We start from the raw sequence: 24,188 nt of genomic DNA on the forward strand, positions 1-24,188 counted from the left end.
AGGTTCGTTCAATAACCTTGAGCCATTTCTTATCTTCCCCTCTTTTAATATATTTGTTTTGGGATTTTTTATGGTTCTCTAAAATATTTTCACGGGGTTTTGAGTTCTTTGAGAGTGATTTGGGGATTTCTTTGCAATTTTCAGTGCCAAGTTGTGTGTTTGACATTTTCAATTTTCTTTATGATACTGAGTTTTCAGAAATTGCAACTTGATGTATTTCTGAAGCAGGAGATGTATGTAGGAAATACAAGGTACTACATCAAATTCGTTGAGCCTCTATACACCTTCTCCATGTTGTTATTTTAAATTAGCATGTATTTTCTCATTTAAGTTCTGTTGCAATCTTCACAATCAAGTTGTTGTATTTTATGACTTTCTGTTATACATGATCATGTCTATTTTACGAAAAAAAAAACTTTGGTTAGGATCAAGCTTGATGTAGTTTATGCCCACAAAAAGTTTATTGTGAAGGGAAATTATTCCAGTTGATGGCTTTATTTATTTTTTCTTTTTAACTGATCAATAGAGTTTTTTGTTCTGCTACCTCTCGGTTGCTCAATGAGCTTTTGATATATGTCAATCTCATACCGGCCGCTAAGTTCACATTGAAATATGCCAAGTTGAACATTGATGTAATGGCCATAGAACTTTGAAACAAAGCATCAAAGACAAAAGGGACTTGGTGGCTTTTGCACTGTAAAATTACTTGGTGGTTAGTTATTGTCTGATCGATAGCCCTTGAAGTTTGAAGTTAGTGACTAAGGTTAAAGGCCATAGAAAAAATTGCATCAGTGAAATATATTTCCCTATGCCACTACCTTATTAAGTAAAATTTAATTATCTCTATTTGGGATTTAATCTATGCTTCCCATGTAAAATTTTGAGTGTACTATGTCAATAAGGTTGGGATAAGGAAATATAATGGCCAAAATAGTGGCCAAAAACTGTTGGATCTTTACATACGAAATTAAATTGAGGGGTTGGAAGAGACTTGGCAACTTTTATTTGCATATCTATTCAAGTATCAATTCTTCAATGAGGTAGGTCCTATCATGTCTTATTGCTTAGTAGGAGTTATATAAGAGCTCGGGTACGTGTCACAGTTATCAGACTCCACTAAAGGCCGGTACTGGATAATTTTGTTAGTGTATACCAAAACCAAGATATTTTATCAAAGAAGTTTTGGAGAGCCACATATTGTCGAGTTGTTAAAAGCACAAACGAATTTAATCTTGCCCACCCATGTTGAAGTGCAGAGTAGCTACAGTTTCAATAGAGTTGCCTTGCCGGTGCATACATTCTTTAGAAACAATAGCACCTATTTATGGAACTTTATGAAAAAGAGAAACAGGCGATTGGCAAACATGATTGAGCAATGGTAGCAGAGGCTTTAGGAAGGACCTTGATAGAAGTGGCCTAAACTAAGGCTGAGTGTTTAGAAGCTTAATTGGATTGCATGAACTCTTAACTTAAATATGTCTCAGTTTTTATATGAACAGAAGAATAATATTATTTTCTTTTTTTCCCTTGGTAAAGTGACATTGCATGAACCTACTCTCGCATCTTTAATACTAATGACTACTTATTTCTCAATCAATTATGGTGTATGTATTGTTCAGAAAAATATTACGATGAGGAAGAAAGAAGGCTTGGCTGATTATTGATGTTTTCCGGAACCAGACCTTCCAGAAGTAGATCTCACAAGATAATATATTGATGGTATTAAGGCTTATCTACCGGAGCTCCCAGAGTTGAAGCGGAGTAGATAAGAGAGTATGGAACTCAGTATGCAAGATGTTCTTTTTCTGGCGAATGACATAAATGTAGGTCATTTTCCATTGTTTCCCGGCCAGTGGTTGTTTCTCCACTAGTTGGCATCTTAGTTTCTACAATCTAAATCTATGACAGTTTCAGACTTCCAATTAATGGATTTTTCAGGTTTGCAAGTTCTTTGACGCAGCTGTTACAAAGGGGCTGAGAACTGGTGAGCAAATGAAGCTATGTATGAATGTGGATCTTCAGTTGAGAATGAGAATTCGAAGTTGTTAAGTGGCAACAACCCACTTCAAGCTTAGAGTGTTGGCCTACTAATTAATATGTAATGATCTAGACTCCAGAGTCCAAGAGTACTATACTTACCATATCATTAGTGGTGAAGTGTTATTATTGTTACCATACATTACATAATTATGTTATTATTGTTATTTTCATTGAAAATTATGTTTGCATATGGATGGGTACAGAACCAGACACGGACGAGCGTTATAAAAATAATTAAATAGATAAATGTTTACACTTGACGTTAACGATGGTGTGTTATTATTTGTTACTAATTATTACTAATTTAACAAGAAATGTATAGTAAGCCCATCCATCGGCGGGTAGATTTGTTATTTTGTCGAATAAACCAACTAGTGAAAATGTTACCATATGTTCATTATACAAATGGGCTTATGCATTAAGCACATCAACCAAAATTAAAACCCTGAAAATTAACAGGCCAGACATAATAGGTTTTGAAATAGCAGGCCCGGCCACTAGTTGGGCTGCATGGCTAGTGGATAATAGTTAGGGTGATCTGAACTAGTATTACCCCCCCACTAGATGAGCCAATTAGGGATTCCTCCCCTAGATAAATGGGGTCTCCCCTAAATACACACAAAAATTTCGGTCAACCCACTTTGACTTTTTTTTTTTGTGTGTATTTAGGGAAGAGACCCTAATTTCTCATCTAGTGGGGGGGAAATCCTAATTGGCTCATCTAGTGAGGGGGTAATACTAGTTAACCCTAATAGTTATTTAACGTAACAAAGAAGAAAGCAATAAAATTATTGTAACTTCATTCAAATATCGGTTCCCTTCAATTACAAGTCTTTAAAATTATATAACTAAATACGAAGTGACAAGCATTATCTCCTAGGTGGTGTTGTAGTGAGTCTATGTAAACATAGAAACGAAGTGTTTCATGAAGGGTCTAAGAGCAACCTAAGTTTCTGCAAGTCTTTCGTTACATCATAGGTGTTAACCACTGTTTCTCTTCCAAAGAGCTTCAACAACTTGAAAGACAAAGATGTATTACACAACTAGGGTATTGAAGGGAAATTAACCACCGTTTCTCTTTCAAAGAGCTTCAGCAACTTGCAGGACAAAGATGTATAACACAATTGGGGTATTGAAGGGAAATTAAGACTGGCACCTAGAATCCAACGATGCTGGTGGAATCTACCCGATAATGGAGTGCTTAAACTCAACACTGATGGAACTGCTAAAGAAAATTCTAGACCTACTGTTGTTGGTGTCACTGTAAGAAATTCAGGTGGAAGTTTTGAATTTGTGTACTGCAGGAACATTGGTGTGACAACCAGTTATGTTTTAGAATGTACCACAATCCTTGAAGCCATTGAAATAGCAGTGAGCAAATAACATACATCTATCTGGGTTGAGTCTGATTCTAAAGCTGTTGTTGCTGCCTTCAACACTGAGAACATACCCTGGCAACTGAAAGTGAAATGGGGGATACTTAAGAACAAGCTAACATTTATCTCATTTACCAACACGTGGCGTGAGGTGAATCTTGCAGCTGATATGGCAGTTGCTTAGGGCCCAAACTTAGCCCACATCCCCACACTAGTTTGGATTTCATTTTTCATTTTGATTATTATTATTATTATTTAATTATGTTTATAATAGTTAAAATGTTAGAATTAAACCGACTTAGAAAGAACACCACACTAACTTAACATGTATTGAATCATAGAGAAAGAGATAGAGAGAATTCTTATTCATTGAAGTAAGTCTAAATAGGAGGAGGTTACCTTTATATACAACTAGGTAATCTCATTTCCAAGATAAAGGATTATCATGATAAATACCAGATAGAGGGTTATCAGAATAAACACTAGATAGAGGGTTATCAGGATAAACACCAGATAGAGGACTATCAGGATAAACATAGATCAATGGTGGGCATCCATATAAGCCCACGGATTTCATAACACTCCCCCTTGGATGTCCACCATTCTTGTAGAAATTATGGTGGATGCATCTTTTTGTAGCATTCTTTTGGATGCTCTATAACTATCCAATGATAGTTGCCTCATTAAAACCTTGCTAAGGAAAACTCAGTGGAAAAAAAACCAAAGCGAAGGAAAAAAGAGTACAACATTATTCAGAATCATTGTGACTTGCTTAATACTGCATCATTAAAACCTTTACTAGAAAAACCAAGTGGGATAAAACCTAGATAAGGAAAAAGAGTACAGTGCATATGTCTTGGGACACATTCTTTAGGATGCTCCCCCTATTATAGTACTCTCCCTGATAAAGACAAGTCTTTATATGGCTTGGTGGTGAACTTTGCGCATGCCGATCCCATATACAAGTTTTTGAAATGTATGCTTCGGTAGTGATTTAGTGAAGATATCAGCAAGGTTGTCACTGGAACAAACTTGCTTGACCTTAATCTACTTCTTCTGAAGCTGATGAGTGTAAAAGAATTTTGGCGCAATGTGTTTTGTCCTGTCTCCTTTTATAAATCCTTATTGAATATGGGCTATACAAGCTGCATTATCCTCATAAATAATGCTGAGAACACCTGTTATAGAAGGTAATTGACAAAAACTACGAATATGCCCAATTAATAATCTTAGTCATACACATTTACGACTAGCTTCATGAAGAGCTAAAATTTTAGAGTGGTTAGAAGAAGTTACAACTAAAGTTTGTTTAGTGGAATGCCAACAAATGGCAGCATTACCACTAAGAAATACATACCTGTTTGGGAGTGACCCTTCTGAGAGTCAGATAGATAACCAAAGACTGCATAGCCAACTAGATTATAGTCATTAGTGGAACCATACGAATAAAATAGTTTCATACAAGTTATTCCATAAAAATATCTCAATATGTGTTTAACATTATTCCAGTGTCTAAGTGTATGTGCACAATTATATCTTGATAAGAAAATAATAGAAAATACAATGTATGATCTTGTGCACATATTGTGCTAGATACATAAATGCACCAATTACACTCAAGTATGGTACTTCAGGACCCAATACTTCTTCATTTTCTTCTTTGGAGCGATATGGGTCTTTCTCTGTATTCAGTGACCGGACGACCATTGGGGTACTTAATGGATGTGCCTTGTTCATATGAAAATGTTTCAAAACATTCTTGGTATAATTAGTTTGGTGGACTAATACACCTCTAGAACTTCTCTCGATCTGCAAGCCGAGACAAAGTCTTGTTTCTCCAAGGTCTTTCATCTCAAATTCCTCTTTAGGTATTGAGCAGTTATCTCAAGCTCTTCCAGAGTTCCAATCAAATTTATGTCATCCACATAAACAGCTAGTATTGCAAATCCATTTAAGGATTCCTTTATGAAGACACATAGGCAAATTTCATTGTTTGCATACCCTTCTTTAGACAAATATTCACTAAGACGATTGTACTACAATCTTCCTGATTGTTTCAAACCATACAATGAACGTCTTAGTTTAATTGAGTACGTACTCCTTGATTTTGTTTCAGGCAAACCAAATCCTTCAGGGATATCTTTGTCTATGTCCCCATACAAGTAGGCAATCGCTACATCCATGAGTCTCATATCTAAGCTTTTGGAAACTGCTAAACTTATTAGATATCTGAAAGTTGTAGTGTCCATAACATGAGAGTATGTTTCTTCATAATCAATCCCAGGTTTCTACAGAAAACCTTGTGCCACAAGACGTACCTTATATCGAGAAATTTCATTTTTCTCATTTCGTTTTTGAACAAACAAACACCCATTTGTAACCTACAGGGTTAACACCTTCTGGGGTTTGTACTATAGGTCCAAATACACCACGTTTATTGAGAGACTCTAATTCTGCTTTGATAGCAACTTCCCATTTTGGCCAATCAGATCTTTGTCGACATTCTTTTATACTACGTTGTTCAGTATCGTCATTGCCCTTGGATATTTTAGTAGCTAACGTATATGTAAATATGTCATCGATAGTCATATCCTTTCTGGCCCACACTTCTCCCAAATACGCATGGAATATTGAGATCTCATCATTTTCTGGTACCAGTTCCTCTTTAGGGATTTCTATAGTTAATTCGTTCATAACCTCTTCCGGGGTTTTAGAGGAAGTGGGTGTTTCGTGCATAACCTCTTCTGGAGTGTTGTGCACAACTTCTTTTAGAGTATTATTGGGGCATAATTTTTCAGTGGACCTCCTCTTTCGGGGAGCCGAGTCTTTGGAGCCTATAGGTCTGCCACGCTTCGGGTCGCAAATGCATTCATTTGCAGCTATATTCAAATTTTGTCCAACGGGGACATTAATCTTAGCAGGTGTATTTATAGTTGGAACATGTGACCTAGTCACTTTTTCTGGATCATTGAATACATCAGGCAATTTATTTGCAATTTCTTATAGATGTAATATTCTCCTAACCTCATATTCACACTGAGGAGTTCTAGGATCTAGATGAGACAGAGTGGGAGTATTCCACTTCAATTCTTGTCGTTCTTCTGGAACGGGTTGTCTTGTTAGGACAAGGCGTTCTTCAATAACTTTATTATCTCTCCCTAACGGCAGGAATAATGTCTCATCTAAATTGACAATTATGTAATACAGACTGTCTAAGGGAGCTTCTTGCTCCCAACGTTAGATATGATATACAATGTCTTTCTCATTTATGGGTATAGTCTACCGGATATATATCCATAATACTTTTCTCCACTTATATATCCATACATTTTAACATAAAACAAAATAAATTTGTAAAGATTGATACTAACACAAGTATATTAAGAAAAATAAAACATGAGATTCATAATAAGGAAATTCAAAATATTAACGACAATCCTGGCCTAGACTTTCCATGAAGAAAACACAATATTAACGGTAAACGCTCCATGAACTGGTAATAAAAATATAATTAACTAAGTAAATCATTCCAAGGATGAAAGTTTGCTCATCAAACTTTCCCATTTCTATTTGGATCCTCATACTGAACCTCAAGGAAATCGAAACAATCCAAATGAGTACCATCATTAAAGTGGTCACTCTTCAAATACTCTATCACATTTGTTTCCATTTTCCTAGAGGATTTATACTTTTCAACCTCTTCTATAGGAGTTGGGAAATAGTAATGGGCCAAAACCGGACCAGTCTTTATGGGTTGGACCTGACCAAGTCGATATAGTCAACCAGACGATCTTGGAACTTCAGGTTCCTAAAAATTGAATCTTTGAAACTTTAGGTTCTTAAAAAAATAGATTTTGGAACTTCAGGTTCCTAAAAATTCGACCTTAGAACTTCTGGTTCCTAAAAATTAGATCTTGGAATGTCAGGTTCCTAAAAAAAATAGATTTTGGAACTTCGAGTTCCTAACAATTTAGTTATTAGAACTTCAAGTTCCTAAAAAAAAATAGATCTTGGAACTTCGGGTTCCAAATATATCGTAGAATTTTAGGGTCTACATCATTGTTCAATAGTATACATTAAAAAAAACAAAATGAAAAGAAAAAAAAATTTCTTAAATTTAAAACCCTAGCATGTAAATCCATCTCACAATATAAAACAAAGAATTGCATAGATTTGGTAAGGAATACGATACCTATCCGATTGAAAAATCGGATTATCACGTTTCTCTATCCGATGAGAAATTAGCCCATAAAAAATTGTAAAACTGAATCAGCGCAGGATGAATTAGGCTTCACGCCACACACCGTTGGAAACATCTCTGAGTCAGCTTTCTAATGCAAAAAACGGTTCGCAAATCCGACGTTTGAGCAGAAAGTTATGGCCGTTTTCGTTGAGTGTCTCAACATTCCGAATTTCGAAATCATACGATTTTGTATGAAAAAAAAAAAAAAAAAAAAAAAAAAAAAAAAAAAGATGCACGAGTAATCATTCTATAACCAAATAGACCATATATTACCCATGTGATTCTATGCTAATAACACGCTAGTCAGACTCACAGTCCCTAGAACGTGAACCACAACCATCAACACCTTCTTTACTTTCACAGTCTCTTGCTTAATGTCATGTAGTTGCGGCAACTCAACCCATACAAAAATAAACAAGTAAACATAACGTTTACACCCCTGACCTATACGTCAAGAAGGTCAACCAAAACGACTGTGTCAACTACTCAAATCCCTGTAGCTACACTTTCTTTTGCTTGAACAGTTCTCCACTTCTACTTCAATTATTGAGATAAAAACCGAGAGCTTATTAAACTCATGAATTGTCAAGCACAATATTTTATCTGATGCCTTACGGCTGGTGGCGGTCTATCTTCTAATCATATATTTAGTGAATTACAATAAACCTTTTTAAACCTCGAATCAAGACCGTATTAATCCAAAAAGTAAAGACAACTATTGTTTTTCACACCAATATATATGATCAGCGGAAGTTTAATTGAAGGTCAATTTATTATCACCTTTGGCTCCACATGCTAACTCTTAGTGTGTGTGTGCAGTAGAGACAATTACAGTAATGATAATGTAATACGTACCCTTAATAACCTATACAAGTAAAAGAGTGATTAATCATATCAATAATCGTAAGTAAAACACATACCTTTAATCCAAAGCTAGAGATTATCATGCTGATAACATGTTAGAATTAAACCGACTTAGAAAGAACACCACACTAACTTAACATGTATTGAATCATAGGATGTGTTTGTTATGATGAAAATATTATGGAAAGGAAAGGAAAATAAGAGTTTCGCCCAACCTTTTCCATAGTTTTCCTTTGTTTTTTACCCACTTGGAAAGGAAATTGGCTTTTTCCATGGAAACAAATGGAAAAGATTTTTTGTGTCCGTTTAACCCCCCTTAAAAATTTTGTGGAAAGGAAAGGTTTTAACTTTTTTGGAAAGGAAATGAAATAGATAGATAGGGAAACTAAAACCCCACCCAACAATAAATTATTCCTTTCCATAGCTTTTGCAAACAAACATGATTATTCTTTTTCCCAGTTTTTACTTTCCTTTCCCCAGTTTACCAAACACATACCATTTAAAATTGTGGACCACCCATTTTATTTCTTTTCCTTTCCATGAGTTAAAATTTAACAAACACACCCTATATAGAGAAAGAGATAGAGAGAATTCTTATTCATTGAGGTAAGTCTAAATAGGAGGATGTTACCTTTATATACAACTAGCTAATCTCATTTCCAAGATAGATGGCTATCAGGATAAACACTAGATAGAGGGTTATTAGGATAAACACTAGATAAACACAGATCAATGGTGGGCATCTATATAAGCTTACAAATTTCATAACATAAAAAATTATATAACATTTGAAAAAACATTAATTGGTATTGAACACAAGAAAATGCAACTACATTCTCAAGCAAACCTATCGCTTTCCTCACTTCTCCAACAAAAAACTTTTAATTTCTCCTACAAAAGGTGAGTGTAATCAATGGGGTGGGCATCTATATAAGCTTACAAATTTCATAACATAAAAAATTATATAACATTTGAAAAAACATTAATTGGTATTGAACACAAGAAAATGCAACTACATTCTCAAGCAAACCTATCGCTTTCCTCACTTCTCCAACAAAAAACTTTTAATTTCTCCTACAAAAGGTGAGTGTAATCAATGGGCGAAGGCTGTTTTTTGAACTTGCTTAGGCCCCCCAAATAGTTTGAGCCCGCCCGCCCCCCCCCCCTGCAATGAGTCTCCACATATCAATCCAGAGGCTGTTGCAGGCACAAAAGCGTCAGCGTTTGCCTTGTTCTTCTTCTCCCACACGAACTTTATAAAACTTCCAACGCACATGTCAATTACAAAATATGGGCCCAAATAGAATGGAACCGCCATGGCCATTGGACTTGGTATGAATTTGAAAACCCTGAATTTGTAATGAGCCAAAAGTTCACGAATGATATTCAGTACAAGATAGAGGTTAAGGCAGTTTTGGGGTAGCGCAGATAAACACCGATAAGGGCATTGCCACGATATACAGCAGCAAAAGGGGCAGGATAGGCATTGCCTTTCTGGCCCAAGTTGGCGTAGGCTTGTAGAAAAAGTACCAGAAGACTATCGGCGAGGAAATGAATCCTATCACAGTCCCAATAATCTCAATGATGAACATGGATTTGGCCGAAGAAAGGATTAAGTAACCAGTCTTGAAGTCCTGCATGAGATCCGCTGGCGAAACAATGTTCAATTCATCATAACACCACATGCTGCAAGACCTGCTACCACACCTCCACCACTATCACCAACCCAAGCCGCCAAAACTAAGATTGCAATTTTTCCGTAGCTTGAAGCCAAAGACCAGTCAGTGAGACCGCATTCGTAGGAATTGCAGAAGGCCAATACAGGGACAATTAAGTAGATAACCATTATGTGGTACCAACTCAATTGGTGGGAAAGTAGGCTAACCCCCACAGTGGAGATCCCAGTAAACAGTACGTAACCACCCAATGCCCATTTATGGCAAAGGGATATCGTCTTTCAAAAAGTATTTGGTTCGGCGTTCATCGTCATAACCAATTGCGGCAACGCCTTTTGAGTCAGGGTCAGAAGACGGATCTTTACTCGAGTTCTTCATGTAGGTCAAGTTGTGTATCACCTTGGACAAAACGAGGACAAAGCTGAAAAGACCATCATCAAGAATTATAGCAATTGTTATGAACACCTTGTATCCTCATTCGGAGCAAAGGCTAGACAAAGGAAGGTCTGCCGAGTACCAATCACCTTTCCTCAGCTCTTTTCGATAAGAAGCCACATGATTCCCCAAGACAGAATAGCAGTATAGCACCAAAAGCCATAGATAAGTTTATGTAATGGGAGCAGAGCATCCCAACACCAACATAAGTCGTGGAGAAATCAAAGTAGAACTTATTCACATACGCGGTTTAGTCAGTAGTGCCTTCACTATTAGAATTATTCTAATGCAAAATATATAAAAAATAAAAAATCAATATAGATATTCATAACAATGTTGGAGTCAAAATTCACAAGAGACCAGTGCGAGACATTCTTAAAGTATGGTATAGAGAAGTGGCCGTTGAATCATGTATAGCACTACTCTAAGCAATATGATTGTGACACAACTTCCTCATATCACACTTGTTGACACAAATTTGGAGAATAAAAGTTACGGTAACTATCATTATTCATTGAGTGCATTTGGTCTTTTGTTGGTAGTTGTAATATTTGAAAAAGAGGATAAAAAACGGGTGAAACAAAATGAAACATTAGAGGAAATTGATATGATTAGTAGTGTGTGCAAGAAAAGAGACACCAAGAACAATGGGACAGTACTAAGTTCTAGGTATCTTCGGTGAAATGTAGACAAATTATTGACATGTTCTAGCAACAGTGTCAATCCAAAATCCAACTTTCCCTAATCCAGTATTCTCAAAAAAACATCGATTTACCCTATTCACCACAAATACAAGATATTTCCAACTTTCCCTAATGCAGTATTCTAAAAAAACATCGATTTACCCTATTCACCACAAATACAAGATACTTCTATATACCGATTCAAAGTCCACTTTGATTGTCAAAATGTTCCCTCAACAATCTAGGTAATCTCCAAACTGAAAATGTTCCCTCAGCAAGATGGCTAGTGTTTGGTATATGAAGGAACTCAATCACTTAGTTGATTCAAGAAGGTAGAATATCTTGATCTATTAGTATTACTAAAATCTAAATTCACATTCCCAAGCTTAAACTAAGACGGTATGGTTTCAGCCTGCTGTTAATGTGAGAAGAGCTATTATTTTTAAAAACAAGAAATTGGACCTAACACCCAATTTTTGAGAAAATGAAGTTTAGAGGACACACTTTTTGGTGAGTAATTCACAAGGACAAATTTTAGAAATTAGTAACTTACAAACCCACGATTTCAAAATTTGTAACCCTCAAGGACAAAATAAGTTGGCCCGGCCATTTTACTTTTTTTAAATGCCAGTTATACTCTTTCGTGAAAATAACCCTCAATGACAAATGACCCGGATTTAAAATAAATATTTTCCAATTTTACCCTTTCTGTCATTTTATTATGAACAATGAGTGTTCATATCAAAATAGGTTAATGTACCTTATACAATATATTGATGTATGAACATTAAATGTTTATACCCAAAGGACTATGAATATTGAATGTTCATAGTGAATGTTCATACCCAATCAATGTTCATACCAAGGACTATGAACATCGAATGTTCATATCCAAAGAATTATGAACATTGAATGTTCATACCCAATCAATGTTCATACCTAAGGACTATGAACATCGAATGTTCATACCCAATAATTGTGAACATTGAATGTTCATATCCAAGGACTATGAACATCGAATGTTCATACCCAATCAATATTCATACCTAAGAATTGTGAACATTGAATGTTCATATCCAATACTATGAACATCGAATGTTCATACCCAATCAATATTCATACCCAAGAATTGTGAACATTGAATGTTCATATCCAAGGACTATGAACATCGAATGTTCATACCCAAGGACTATGAATATTGAATATTCACTATAAACATTTAATGTTCATACCCAAGGACTATGAACATCAAATGTTTATACCCAAAGGACTATGAATATTGAATGTTCATACTCAATCAATGTTCATACCCAAAGACTATGAACATTCAATGTTCATACTAAATACACCAGGTCGTTTCGTCTGGGCCGGGCCGTTAATTATTTTGCGTCGGGAGTATACTTGACATTTCATCTATCCCGATCCGTTTTTTATTTCGCGTCAAGGGTATATTTGAACTTTCATCTACCCCGTCCTTGAGAAATTGAGAGTTACAAAAATAAAAAAATGTCATTTAGAGTTACTTTTTGACATTTTTGTCCTTGAAATTCACTCTCTGTTTTAAAATTTTGCCAACTCAAAATAATAATAATAATTCGTAGAAGTGTACTTAACAATAATAGGCCATTTAACACAGTTACCAAAAAAAACTGTCCCACACCCCAATAATCAACGCGCCTTTTCCCGCCGCCCAAATAAAAACACACACACTCCCCCCATCTCTCTCTACTCCCTTTCTCTCTCTTTTTATTTCCGCCCTTAAAACTTCCCCGTCCGTAAATTAAAAATCCCTAAACTACCCTCCTCTTCCAATCTTTAACAACAATGAGACGCCGATCACGACGTGGAAAAACTCACGGTATATTTCAAACAAAACCTTTTTATATTCACATTATTTCGTATATATCGTAAATATCAACTCAAAGTTTCAATCTTTAACTTTTTTTTTTTATAATCAAACAGGAAAGAAACGGATGCCTATTGATTCATCTGATGATGATGACGACTTTAATTTATTGCTCCCCTCTTTTATCACACCCGAGGACAATTCAGGTACTGTTAGAAAAACTTCTTTACTTTTCTTTGTTATTTTTTTTTTTTTTGGTAATTTTAATGTTGTTGTGTGTTTAGGTGTTGGTATAATGCGTGTAGATGAAAATGGTGTTGTACATAATAAGAGTGGTGTTGAGAAAGGGAAAGGTGTGATTTATGTTGGTAGTGAAATGAGTAGTGACGAGTCGAATGATGTGTCCCTGAATTGGAGTAGTGATGATAGTAGTGATGTTTGTGTTGAGTATGGTAATGGAAAGAGGAAGAAGATAAATGTTGGGAATAATAATAAGAAAGAGAATGTCAAGGTTGATGTTAATGTTAATGTTACTGTACAAGTACCGGGAGTGGGGCCCACCGGAATGGGAATACGTCCTTTTGGATTGCACAGTGGAGAGATGTATGAGAAGGTTGAAGGATGGAGGGGACGTATGTATGAGAAGCCGGAAGGATGGAAAGCTCCTCCTAAGAAAAGAGGAAGGAAAGGAGAAATTAGGCCGCCGTTAATGTGGGAGAATTTAGAGGATGAGTATAGTGAATGGATAAATGAACATGAAATGGAAAATACTGATTGGGATTTTGCTCGGGAAGAAGTGACAGAAGCGGTGGAGGCATCGAAGGATTTGACTTTGCCGTTGTTGAGGTACCAAAAGGAGTGGCTGGCTTGGGCAATGAAGCAGGAAGAGTCGATTAGTAAAGGGGGGATTCTTGCGGATGAAATGGGAATGGGAAAGACTATCCAGGCTATTGCCCTTGTTCTTGCCAAACGTGTGATTTCGAAGGGGGGTGGTGGTTTCAATGGTGGTATGCCCTTGTTTGGTTCAGGAGAACAGTCCACTATCAAGGCCACCCTTGTGATTTGTCCAGTTGTTGCTGTACTCCAGTGGGTCAATGAAATTGCTCAGCACACAGTTGAAGGAAGTACCAAGGTACTGGTTTACCATGGAGCCAATAGAAAAAAGTCAGCCGTGCAGTTTTCTGATTATGATTTTGTCATTACAACATACTCTATTGTCGAGGCGGAGTATAGGAAGAATGTGATGCCACCTAAGGAGAAGTGTGTTTGGTGTGGGAAGTTATTTGTCCCCAAAAAGATGAATACACATTTACGCTATTTCTGTGGGCCAGATGCTGTTAAAACAGATAAGCAATCTAAGCAAGCAAGAAAGAAGGAAAATCACGGCTTAAAGCCATCGGAATGCAAGACCAAATTCGCTTCTGCAGCTGTGGAGAATGACAACTTTGAGGGGAGTGATGAAGAAGAAGGGAATAGCAAGCACACATGGAAGAAGGTGAAGCCAGCAAAGAAAGGTAGAAAAAAATCTGGGGGAGTTGTCGAGGAATTTGAAACTGAAGAAATTGGGGACAAATCACGCTTGAAAAATTCAATTTTGCATTCTTTGAGGTGGAACCGCATTATATTGGATGAGGTAATTTTACACACTTTACATTTATTAAAAGAATGTGTTATATACGGCCATTTTGAAGTTCATGGTCTTGATTTTTTGGAAAGAATTTTCTGTTAGTACTAGTTTTGTTCTGTATTAAGGTACCCATTGACACCTAGAGTCCTTGCCTGCTTGTGCCCTGTAATAAATTACAGACCTTTGTTCTTTCGTAATCACTGAAAAAAGGTGAAGAGTAGACAATGATGTGTGTTTTGACATACCGAAGCTTGTGGAATACGCACTCCCACATACTGAAAAAGGGATGTTCAACTTGTTTTCAGCTCCATTGAGTTGAGGTTAATTATTTTGTTCAGTTATAGGGGTTTGTTTTGAATTGCTCCATATGTTTGTATGATCATTGTGTGTTAGCATCTATCTTTCAAAAATGCAAGCGACGTGATTTTATGTGTGCAAAATAGTTTTTGGATGACGTACAGTAAACAACTTAGGCTTACAGCTTTACACTTGATCGAGCTGTGCATTCTACCGTTTATAGTTCCGATTCGCCATCATCTATAGGACATTACCTTCATTAACATAAGCTATTTTCTCCTCTTGATATTACTCCCCTCCCCCCATCCTTTCTCCTCCAGTCAATTGCTAGCATATTCACTACTCAGCCACTCAGGATGGTTGTTTTATAATGAGCCAATCATGATCTATCTTATGCTGAAGAACTGTAACAGATGTTAAATCCATTATTATATTGTTACTTGTACATTCTGCATACTTTTGTCACATCATCTATCATTAACTTCACAATTGTTCTTCCAATTGCATTCAAATGTCAAAAGTACCTTCCAAGGTGGTGTTCTTCTCTGTTTCATTGTCAAACTTGTTTTATCGTTGAGAATATAAAAGAAATGGGAGAGGGCTAATAATTATTGATTATCATATTCATTCTTGCAAATATAACACCGAGTGGATTAAGTAATTATATATATATATATATATATATATTATATAATATATATATATATATATATATATATATTTTAATTGAGATCCTGTTTTAAATAATCAGTAACTTTGATGCTGGCGGGGTTTGAGCCCCGTATCATCACCCAAAGGTTTTACCAACTTTGCTAGTCAGCACCTGCAAAAGTAATAGAGTTCCCTAGATGATTCTGGAGCTTATATCCTCTCTACAGTTTAGTAATCACCTATGCAGCAGGGACACTGACACTGACACTGACACATGACATGGATACGATCTGATACGGATACATGGATACGGCATGTTTCAGAAAAGTAAGATATGTTTTTTGAAAAAGAAATATTGGGAATATGATAGTGTAATTGAAAATTAACATTTTCCACCAAATTCAATCAAAATAGCAAGATTTTAATCATGCTATTGAAAGCGTGTCAAATTCTTACAGATAAGCAATAAGTAGCAACATAATGTCCAAAAAAGTGCAAAGCAAAATAGAAGTTCATAACAAGAAAAATAACAAAAGAATAAGATCCATATCACTGGCGTATGCTCAACGTGTCCCCAGTGTATCCCCAACTTATCCGAAATTGTGGGATAAATTAAACAAGTTGGATACTCCAAATGGAGTGTGGGACGCATATCTGAGGCATATTGGGCCATATCCGTGCCCAATAGGTGTCGGACACTGATACTTCGCCTCTCAAAAAGTATCAGTGCTTTATAGGTAATCGCTATAAGACCTTTTGAGGGAAATGAAAGGAGAAGTTTGAAGTCCATCACGGAAATTTGTTTTAACAACATTTAACTCCAAAAGTGTGAACTGTCTGAGAGAGGCATGACAATCTATATCAAATGTGTGTTTGGTTTTTCGTGGGGCAGGGATATGCCTAACAACAGGAGGCCACAGGCATACAAATCAGAGCTTCCACCCACCTTATCAGTGGCAATGGACTGGATCCCTCAATAGTTACTTTGTAAATCCTGAGCTGTTAGTCGAGACACATCAATATATATCAGAGGGGCTAAAGGTTTTTCATGTGGAAGTCACATGACTAATAACACTGAACTAGAGGTGACCACAATGTGCTGCGATGTGTGCCTTCCCCTTGGATTTCATTACACACTTGCCTTCCCTGTTTTAGCTCTGTGGTTCTTTTAGTGTAGATTGTTCTGCTTCTTTTGTCCAACACGGGCTTTTGGAGGGGGCATTGAAAAGCGTGTGCTTGCCTGGGAGGTATTAATTTGTTAGGCATTGCCTGTCCATACTAGTCTCAGTCCTTTTGGCACACGAACCCTCGAGTTTTGTGTCCTGTATGAGACAATATCTTGTCTGACAGTTGTAATTGCTTGTATGCATTTTTGTATGAATTTGTAAGACTGATTTAAAGTAATTACTGATGTAACGCTTATCATATTTACTTTAGTAAGTAACAATGAAAAGGTTTCGATGTACTTGTACTGAAATGCTATATAAAGTTGCACTTCATAACTAATGGCCACATTTTATTGCTGTTCCAGGCTCATTATATAAAAGACAGACGCAGTAGTACTGCAAGGGCTGTTCTTGCTTTAGAATCTTCATATAAGTGGGCTTTAAGCGGGACTCCTCTTCAGAATCGTGTTGGAGAACTTTATTCACTGGTTTGTTTTCACTGAAGTTTCATATTGCTGAATTTCATGTTCATTTGAATCAGTATTGATAAACTATTCTTCTCTATATAAACAGGTCCGTTTCCTGCAGATAACACCGTACTCATATTACTTCTGTAGAGATTGTGATTGCAAAAATCTTGATTATAGGTACTTCCGTGGTTTCTTTGCTCAGTTTCTAGCTTTTAGTTCTGTGTGTAGTCTGCTTACTCTAGTAGATTTTTAAAGGCAGCTTCTTTCTCATATGTTATAAAAGATAAGCGAAGTTCTTTTTATTTTTATAATGATTTTTTGGTTTTTGTCGGACGTACAAGCATTAAATTTATTTTCTATGTCAAGGTATGCTGTTATTGTGGAATAGAGATAAACCAAAGTTCGTTTTATGCTAAGAAATAAGGTAGTTTTTTTTTTAAAGTAAAATAAAATATAAAGGTTCAGTGACGTACAAACATTAAACCTTTTTTTGTTTACTACGTCTAGATATTTGTAACCGTGGAATACAGAGAGATCAGAGATATATTTTTCCACCCTTAATTTGAACCTCATTCATGGGTTGCGAACTTGCGATACATGGAACTGTTCACTTTTAAGAACAGGAGCACTTCTGTGACTCCATTCTATGACTTTCAAAAGAAGCATGTTATGCTACCTCGCTATCATATGTAGAGCTTAATAATCAAGTCTAATTCTGTTTGATGTGTCTAGAACTCACAATACTGTGTACTTTTATTGGTTCCTTCGAAAAAATACTTATGTAGGATGGAAACACTTGCTCATGTACCTGGATTTGTGGCCGCCTGGCTGGTATTAGATTTTTTTTGTTACCTTAGACTACATAGATACTAAAGTGAATTGCGGGACTCAGACAATGTTGACGTCCCAGACTCAGATAATGTTGATGTCTTTTAGGAAATGATGTACAGTTCTATTAGTCCTTAATATTATTAAATATAGTTATTCTATGTTATGCTATCTCTCGACCTGTTTCTTAAAATAGACTGTCGTATAAACTGGAGCCAGAACATTTTGTAAAATCAAAGAGAGTTCTTATATCAAAGAGAGTTCTCTGTGAAATCAGTCCTCCTCATTAGATGTACTACCTCTAGATTGTTCTTCTGTTTGTTTCGTATTTAGGATGGGGAAATGCATGGAAGGTACAGCTTTAACCACATTAATCAAATTATGATATATATATATATATATATATATATATATACGGAGCATGTATGCAAAGGTGCATAAGAGTTACAGGCCATAGTTTGCTAGTTTCAACCACATTATTCAAATTGCGATATTTATCAATTAAGTGATATTATCTTCCTGCCTTGCAATCTCTTCCATGTGCTTGTCCTTGATTTGTTTTCTTTTAAGAAACTTACTGATATTTTCTTTCTCCCCTTTCTTCTTTGTTTTTCAATTACTAATTTTGCAGTTCCACATCACAGTGCCCAAATTGTCCTCATAAATCTGTTAGGCATTTTTGCTGGTGGAACAAAGTGAGTATTGTGATACAGTACCAACTGTTCCTTTTTCTTGTAATTTGTTGTAATGTTACTTTCTGTGAAAGATGATTTAATAAAGGTCTTCAACATAAGTGTGAATGATGTCTATGAATGTTGCCTTTGTTATAGTTTATCGCTACTCCTATACAAGTTTCGTCGAGTTCTTACGATGGAAAAAGGGCCATGATTTTACTGAAACACAAACTTCTAAAAAGCATTGTGCTACGACGCACGAAGAAAGGGAGGGCATCTGATCTTGCTCTTCCGCCTAGAATAGTGAGTTTTTTTAAGAATTTTTTTTATCTTTTAATCCAAAATTAGTCTCTGAGGTGTAAAAATCTATTAGCAAGCTATTCCTGAACTTGTTTCTCCTGTACAGGTTACAATGAGGCGGGACACTCTGGATGTGAAAGAAGAAGATTACTATGAATCATTATATAGTGACAGTCAGTTGCAGTTTAATACGTAAGTGACTCATTCTTTTTCACTGTCCTCTGTAATAATTTCTTTTTACTCTAATAATCGCCCCACAATGGGCAATTATGGCCTTGCATAATAATTTACTAGGACTTGGGGTGGCTCCAATTGGTTTTGAGTTAGATGGTCCAAAGTTTAAGAACTTGTATGGAAAGGAAATTTATAGGTGTGTGCCATTGTGTACCCCACATATTTACGGTCGTTTATGTATTTATTTTTCAAAGCAGACACAAGTGAGATGGATACTTATCTGCAATTTATCGTACTCCATATTTATATGGTGTACACTAGTAAGATACCAACATATTTGAATATAACTATTGTGTCCCAGTGTGTATAGTGACTAGTAAATGCCAATAGATTTGAATTTAACTTTTGTGTCCCAGCCTTTCAGAAATGACAGTTTGATATGGTTGCTGTTTGCAGATATATTGAAGCTGGCACCTTGATGAATAATTATGCTCACATCTTTGATCTCCTTACCCGGTTACGACAGGTAGATGACCTATCAATAGTATTGGGTCAAATATATTTATCTGCTGTTTGCACTTCCATATTTCTGAAGCATGGTGGTTAGGGATCTTTTGTTCCAAGGACTAATTTGTCTTTTCAATTATACAGGCGGTTGATCATCCATACCTTGTGATCTACTCCAATAGTGCAGGATCGAGGAGTCAAAATAATACTTATATTAGTGAACAGGAGTGTGGCATTTGTCATGACCCAGCAGAAGATCCAGTGGTTAGCGACCATATTTTAAAAATATTTATGTCAATTTACTGAGCCTTGTTGTCTGGACGTGACTTAATTTTTTTTTCTCCATTAACATTTTGTTTTTTTACTGCAGGTTACTTCTTGTGAGCACGTCTTTTGTAAGGCTTGTCTTACAGATTATGCTGCAGCCTTGGGACAGGTTTCTTGTCCCTCCTGTTCAAAACCACTCACTGCTGATTTCACAGCAAAGGTGAATCCAGGAGACATGCGTACTAAAACAACCATTAAGGGTTATAGATGCTCAAGTATTTTGAATAGAATTTCTCTCCCAGAATTCCAGACAAGCACGAAAATAGATGCTTTGGTAAGTTTTATGAATTATGGTTTTTTAAATCTATTGACTTGCTATGAAATTTACTATAATTCTCTCGTAATAAAAAGAAAGGGAAGCAAAGTTGTTATATGTAACGAAAGGGTTACGTGGCATTGGAAAGATTTTGATTTAAATCATTAGGAAGTAAGTTTTCCATCTTATTTGGACTTCAATGTGTAAAAGGATTGTTAGGATTTCAGTTGCTAAAAGGGAAATCCCTTGAAGTTTCACTTGAATCTTGAATAGTTGAATTCAGTTTGGTCAATATCATAATCATCAAGTATTTATTAGACCCCTTAGATATGTTGCTATGCGTTCATTTTCAGAGAGTATAGAAGATACTTGCCTCATTACTAACTCTACATGTATTGTAGGAACCCATATAATATAGTTTTCAAGAGTAGAGTTGGTGATGTGGTTAGCCAATGGTCACTTATATTCAAGACACATTTTGATGATCTTAGATATCTAGATATATAGTGTTTCCTGTTTTTGGTGTGCTTCTTTAATGGTTTATTAATGTTAGCAGTTGATTTAATTGTTACAAACTTCCATCTGAAATTGGATTCATATGGTTTCCAAAGAGGGAAGAAATCAGATTCATGGTTGAAAGAGATGGTGCTGCAAAAGGGATTGTTTTTAGTCAGTTCACTTCATTTTTGGATTTGATAAATTACTCCCTACAGAAGGTACAACCAGCCCTCCTCAATTTAACTATGGCGTGTGTTGTATGGTGTTGGCCTAAGGAATAACTGAACTTTTTGCAGTCCGGATTACAATGTGTCCAGCTAGTGGGAAGCATGACAATGACTGCAAGAGATGTTGCAATAAGGAGATTTACCGAAGATCCAGAATGCAAGATCTTTCTAATGAGCTTGAAAGCTGGAGGTGTTGCCCTTAATCTTACAGTTGCATCACATGTAAGCAAGCATTCCCTTCTTTACCCAACTAGGTAACATAAACATGACATTTAGGGTAATTTCTAATGTTGACTCGTGTCAGCTAGTGTCCACCAACATAAACTGATACGGATCGGTTGAGCAGAAGCTTCAAATATAAAACTCCTAGAATTTGAAATCCCACAAGTGTCGCAAGATTCTGGAAAAGAAAATTGTTAATGTTATCTTCATTCTATAATGGGGTGTTTGTAGGTTGAGTCTCGTTTCCTTTTCATTCGTATAAATAGTGATGGGTTACCTCAACCTGTACTTCTACTTCTATCAAATTTTCAATTTTCAATTTAAAAATTGTTATATACAATGATTTGATTTTTATATTGCTTAATGGATTTTAATGGGCTTGGTCCACATGTACCTGTTATATGGGAGAGGTAGGAGTCAAGTTCGCCTTTCTTCTATTGGATGGTTGTGCTTTGTCTTATGCTTCTTCATACTCTGTGTTTTCTGGTCTTATTCATGGTCTTAACTTTGGGGTTGCTGATACTGTGGGGCTACTCTACGTGTCCACTATTTTAAGCTTATGCTTAGTGGTTCTGAATTCTTCTTTAGTAGCTTTCTTAAGGGGTTGTCAAGGTTTTTTCTTTCAGGAGTCTGCTGCTATCAAGTGTGTATGCCGTTATTGTGTCCCATGTATCATGTATGTGGCTTTAAGAGCAATGATAGTTCAGTCACCTTCCTAATATAGATGGACTGGGCTTACCCACTTTAAGTGCAGGATTATGTAGCTTCTATGCTGTCCTGTTGTTTCTTCAATTGTATTGATACTTTGATCGTCTAATTTATGTATCAGACTTATCAAGTTGGACTTGTTAAGTTTTAGTGTCAAGGAAACACATCATGTTTTGAGTTGTACTTTCTTGTAAGTACAATAGCTTGTAGGAATTGTGCCTTTGTGCTATGTACTCGTGTGTCGTGTTGCATCTTTGTTTTGTACCTCCCTCTAATGAATATACTCTTAGGGAGGAATGTAAGCTTCAAGCTTTGGTTTTAATATACAGGTGGGGGTTAAGGCAGACCCCAGTTTAACTTTTCAAAAAAATAAAATAATAAGTTTTGGTGTCTTTTATTTTCCAGGGAAATGGGTTCGAACCCTTATTCCCTATAATTTAATTGGAACATGTTCTATATGGCCCATTGCTCCTTTTAGTTTCTAATCTGGAATGAGCTTAGGTCTTCCTGATGGACCCCTGGTGGAACCCGGCTGTGGAGAGACAAGCGCAAGATCGAATCCACCGAATTGGACAATATAAACCAATAAGGTGTGTCTCATTTCGTTACTGTTTTTTTTGGTACTATACATTAACACATACTTCATTGGGTTAGTTACACATACCCACCCCCCCACCCGGGGCTATTGGTAATTACTGTTATTGGGGTATTGTGGTATTTTCACTACAGTTGACCATGGAGATAACAGTCGAGATTTTTGACTTGGACGGGGCGTGAAATTTTGGGTTTGGGGTATGCCTAACTAACCCTAATTCATTTTGATGCAGCGCCTAACTGTATTTTCTGGCCATTTTCTTAGAATTACGAGGTTTATTATTGAGAACACTATTGAGGAGAGGATTCTGAAGCTGCAACAGAAGAAGGAGCTAGTCTTTGAAGGGTATATTCGATCTGTTGCTTAATTTGTCTTGTACATTGAGCTGCAGCTTCCTAGGAGTACTTATCTTACTGCATTTCATGCTTTACAGGACTGTAGGTGGCTCTTCAGAGGCTTTGATTAAATTGACAGAGGCTGACTTGAGATTCTTGTTTGCCACATAAGAGCGAGTTTCCGATGTATACCTTATTAGGTTGTCGGAAGAGCTCCTTATATGTAACTGTTTTAAAGCCTATAGTCTATAAAGAACTGTAGTTTGAAAGTCTAAAAATCTGTCTAACGACAAAATGCAGGCTTTTATTATTCGAAGAAATCAGATTAGAAATGTGGGTAAATATCGTTATACCATTAAGAATGGAGAAAGGGGTTCTGTCTTGAACAAAGGTCATACAGAATGAGAGCTGGTTTATAGGAGGCCAAAATTTTGTTATAGTATTAGGAATTGAGTAAAGGGGTTCCTACAGAATGACAGCTGGATTTTGGCAGCATTTTTTTATGTATCCAGCCGTTACCAATATCACAAGTTTTGTATCGAATTCACTCTACTTGATATAGAAGTATAGTTTGCGTTTTGTACTGTTTTGTATAGTAGTAATAGTATTATGCACTTTCTTAATTAGAAAAGAAATTATTAAACGCTTCATGTTTTGTAGTTTGTTTAATGCGAGTGCCAACTGATTTTGTGGAAATTATGTGTAGCTTTACAGATGACCTTGATTTGAAAATGAATGTCTCTTATCGAGGTTTAGCAGCGTTTGTAGTTAGCAACAAAAGTAGTTTTCAATGTTTAAAGTTAAATCGTTAGATAGTTGGACTTTCTGTTTAATTCACTACATTATTAATTTTGAGTAATATAAAGTTGCTCGTGTTTAATCTAATTGAATCGTCTCTTGCAACCCAAGTTCATTGTTTGAGCTTCTGGAATTACTAAAAACAAGTTTAGAAGAGTGTTAAAATTGGGGTTCAACTATTCTTCTGAGCAAGTGAATGGAAAAAACAAACATTTCTGGAGTGTTGGAAACATATTACTTCAGAACAACAGTTTAAAACGTTGACGGCATCTAAACTCAAAATGAGCTGGACTGCTGGAGTAGTATCTCGGGATAGAGGAGCTTATTGGGAAAAAGACTTCCCAAGTTTCCTGCACATGAGGAAG

The 24,188-nt window shown here is 36.1% G+C and overlaps 1 protein-coding gene and 1 pseudogene across 2 annotated transcripts; one reads left to right on the forward strand and one right to left on the reverse strand.

Annotated features, from left to right (window-relative positions):
- Nucleotides 1-9,466: 9,466 nt before the first annotated feature.
- Nucleotides 9,467-10,881, reverse strand: LOC147477013 (putative metal-nicotianamine transporter YSL7 pseudogene; annotated as a pseudogene).
- A 2,131-nt stretch (nt 10,882-13,012) lies between these two features.
- Nucleotides 13,013-23,604, forward strand: LOC147477014 (Helicase protein with RING/U-box domain-containing protein). Of its 2 annotated transcripts, none has more exons than XR_015207309.1 (16): nt 13,013-13,175; nt 13,280-13,369; nt 13,448-14,796; nt 17,270-17,392; nt 17,478-17,551; nt 18,834-18,897; nt 19,033-19,179; nt 19,283-19,368; nt 19,807-19,876; nt 20,002-20,121; nt 20,228-20,458; nt 20,997-21,156; nt 21,235-21,387; nt 22,597-22,685; nt 22,955-23,035; nt 23,124-23,604. XR_015207309.1 is itself a non-coding variant. In XM_086581832.1 (16 exons), the coding sequence occupies exons 1-16, from the start codon at nt 13,142-13,144 to the stop codon at nt 23,194-23,196; spliced, it is 2,889 nt and encodes a 962-aa protein (XP_086437958.1). In that variant the 5' UTR covers nt 13,015-13,141; the 3' UTR covers nt 23,197-23,604. The 2 variants fall into 2 exon arrangements, 1 of the variants encoding a protein (XP_086437958.1); XM_086581832.1 differs by having other exon boundaries at nt 13,015-13,175; nt 21,052-21,156.
- The last annotated feature ends 584 nt before the right edge of the window (nt 23,605-24,188 follow it).

This window comes from Coptis chinensis, chromosome 9, assembly GCF_015680905.1.
Source record: "Coptis chinensis isolate HL-2020 chromosome 9, ASM1568090v1, whole genome shotgun sequence".
In the NCBI taxonomy this organism is placed as follows: domain Eukaryota; kingdom Viridiplantae; phylum Streptophyta; class Magnoliopsida; order Ranunculales; family Ranunculaceae; genus Coptis; species Coptis chinensis.

Coding starts and splice junctions, on each gene's coding strand:
- LOC147477014 (XM_086581832.1), top strand. CDS start 13,142: ATGAGACGCCGATCACGACGTGGAAAAACTCACG. Junction 17,552..18,833: donor TGCAAAAATCTTGATTATAG/GTACTTCCGTGG, acceptor CTAATTTTGCAG/TTCCACATCACAGTGCCCAA. Junction 19,180..19,282: donor TTGCTCTTCCGCCTAGAATA/GTGAGTTTTTTT, acceptor TCTCCTGTACAG/GTTACAATGAGGCGGGACAC.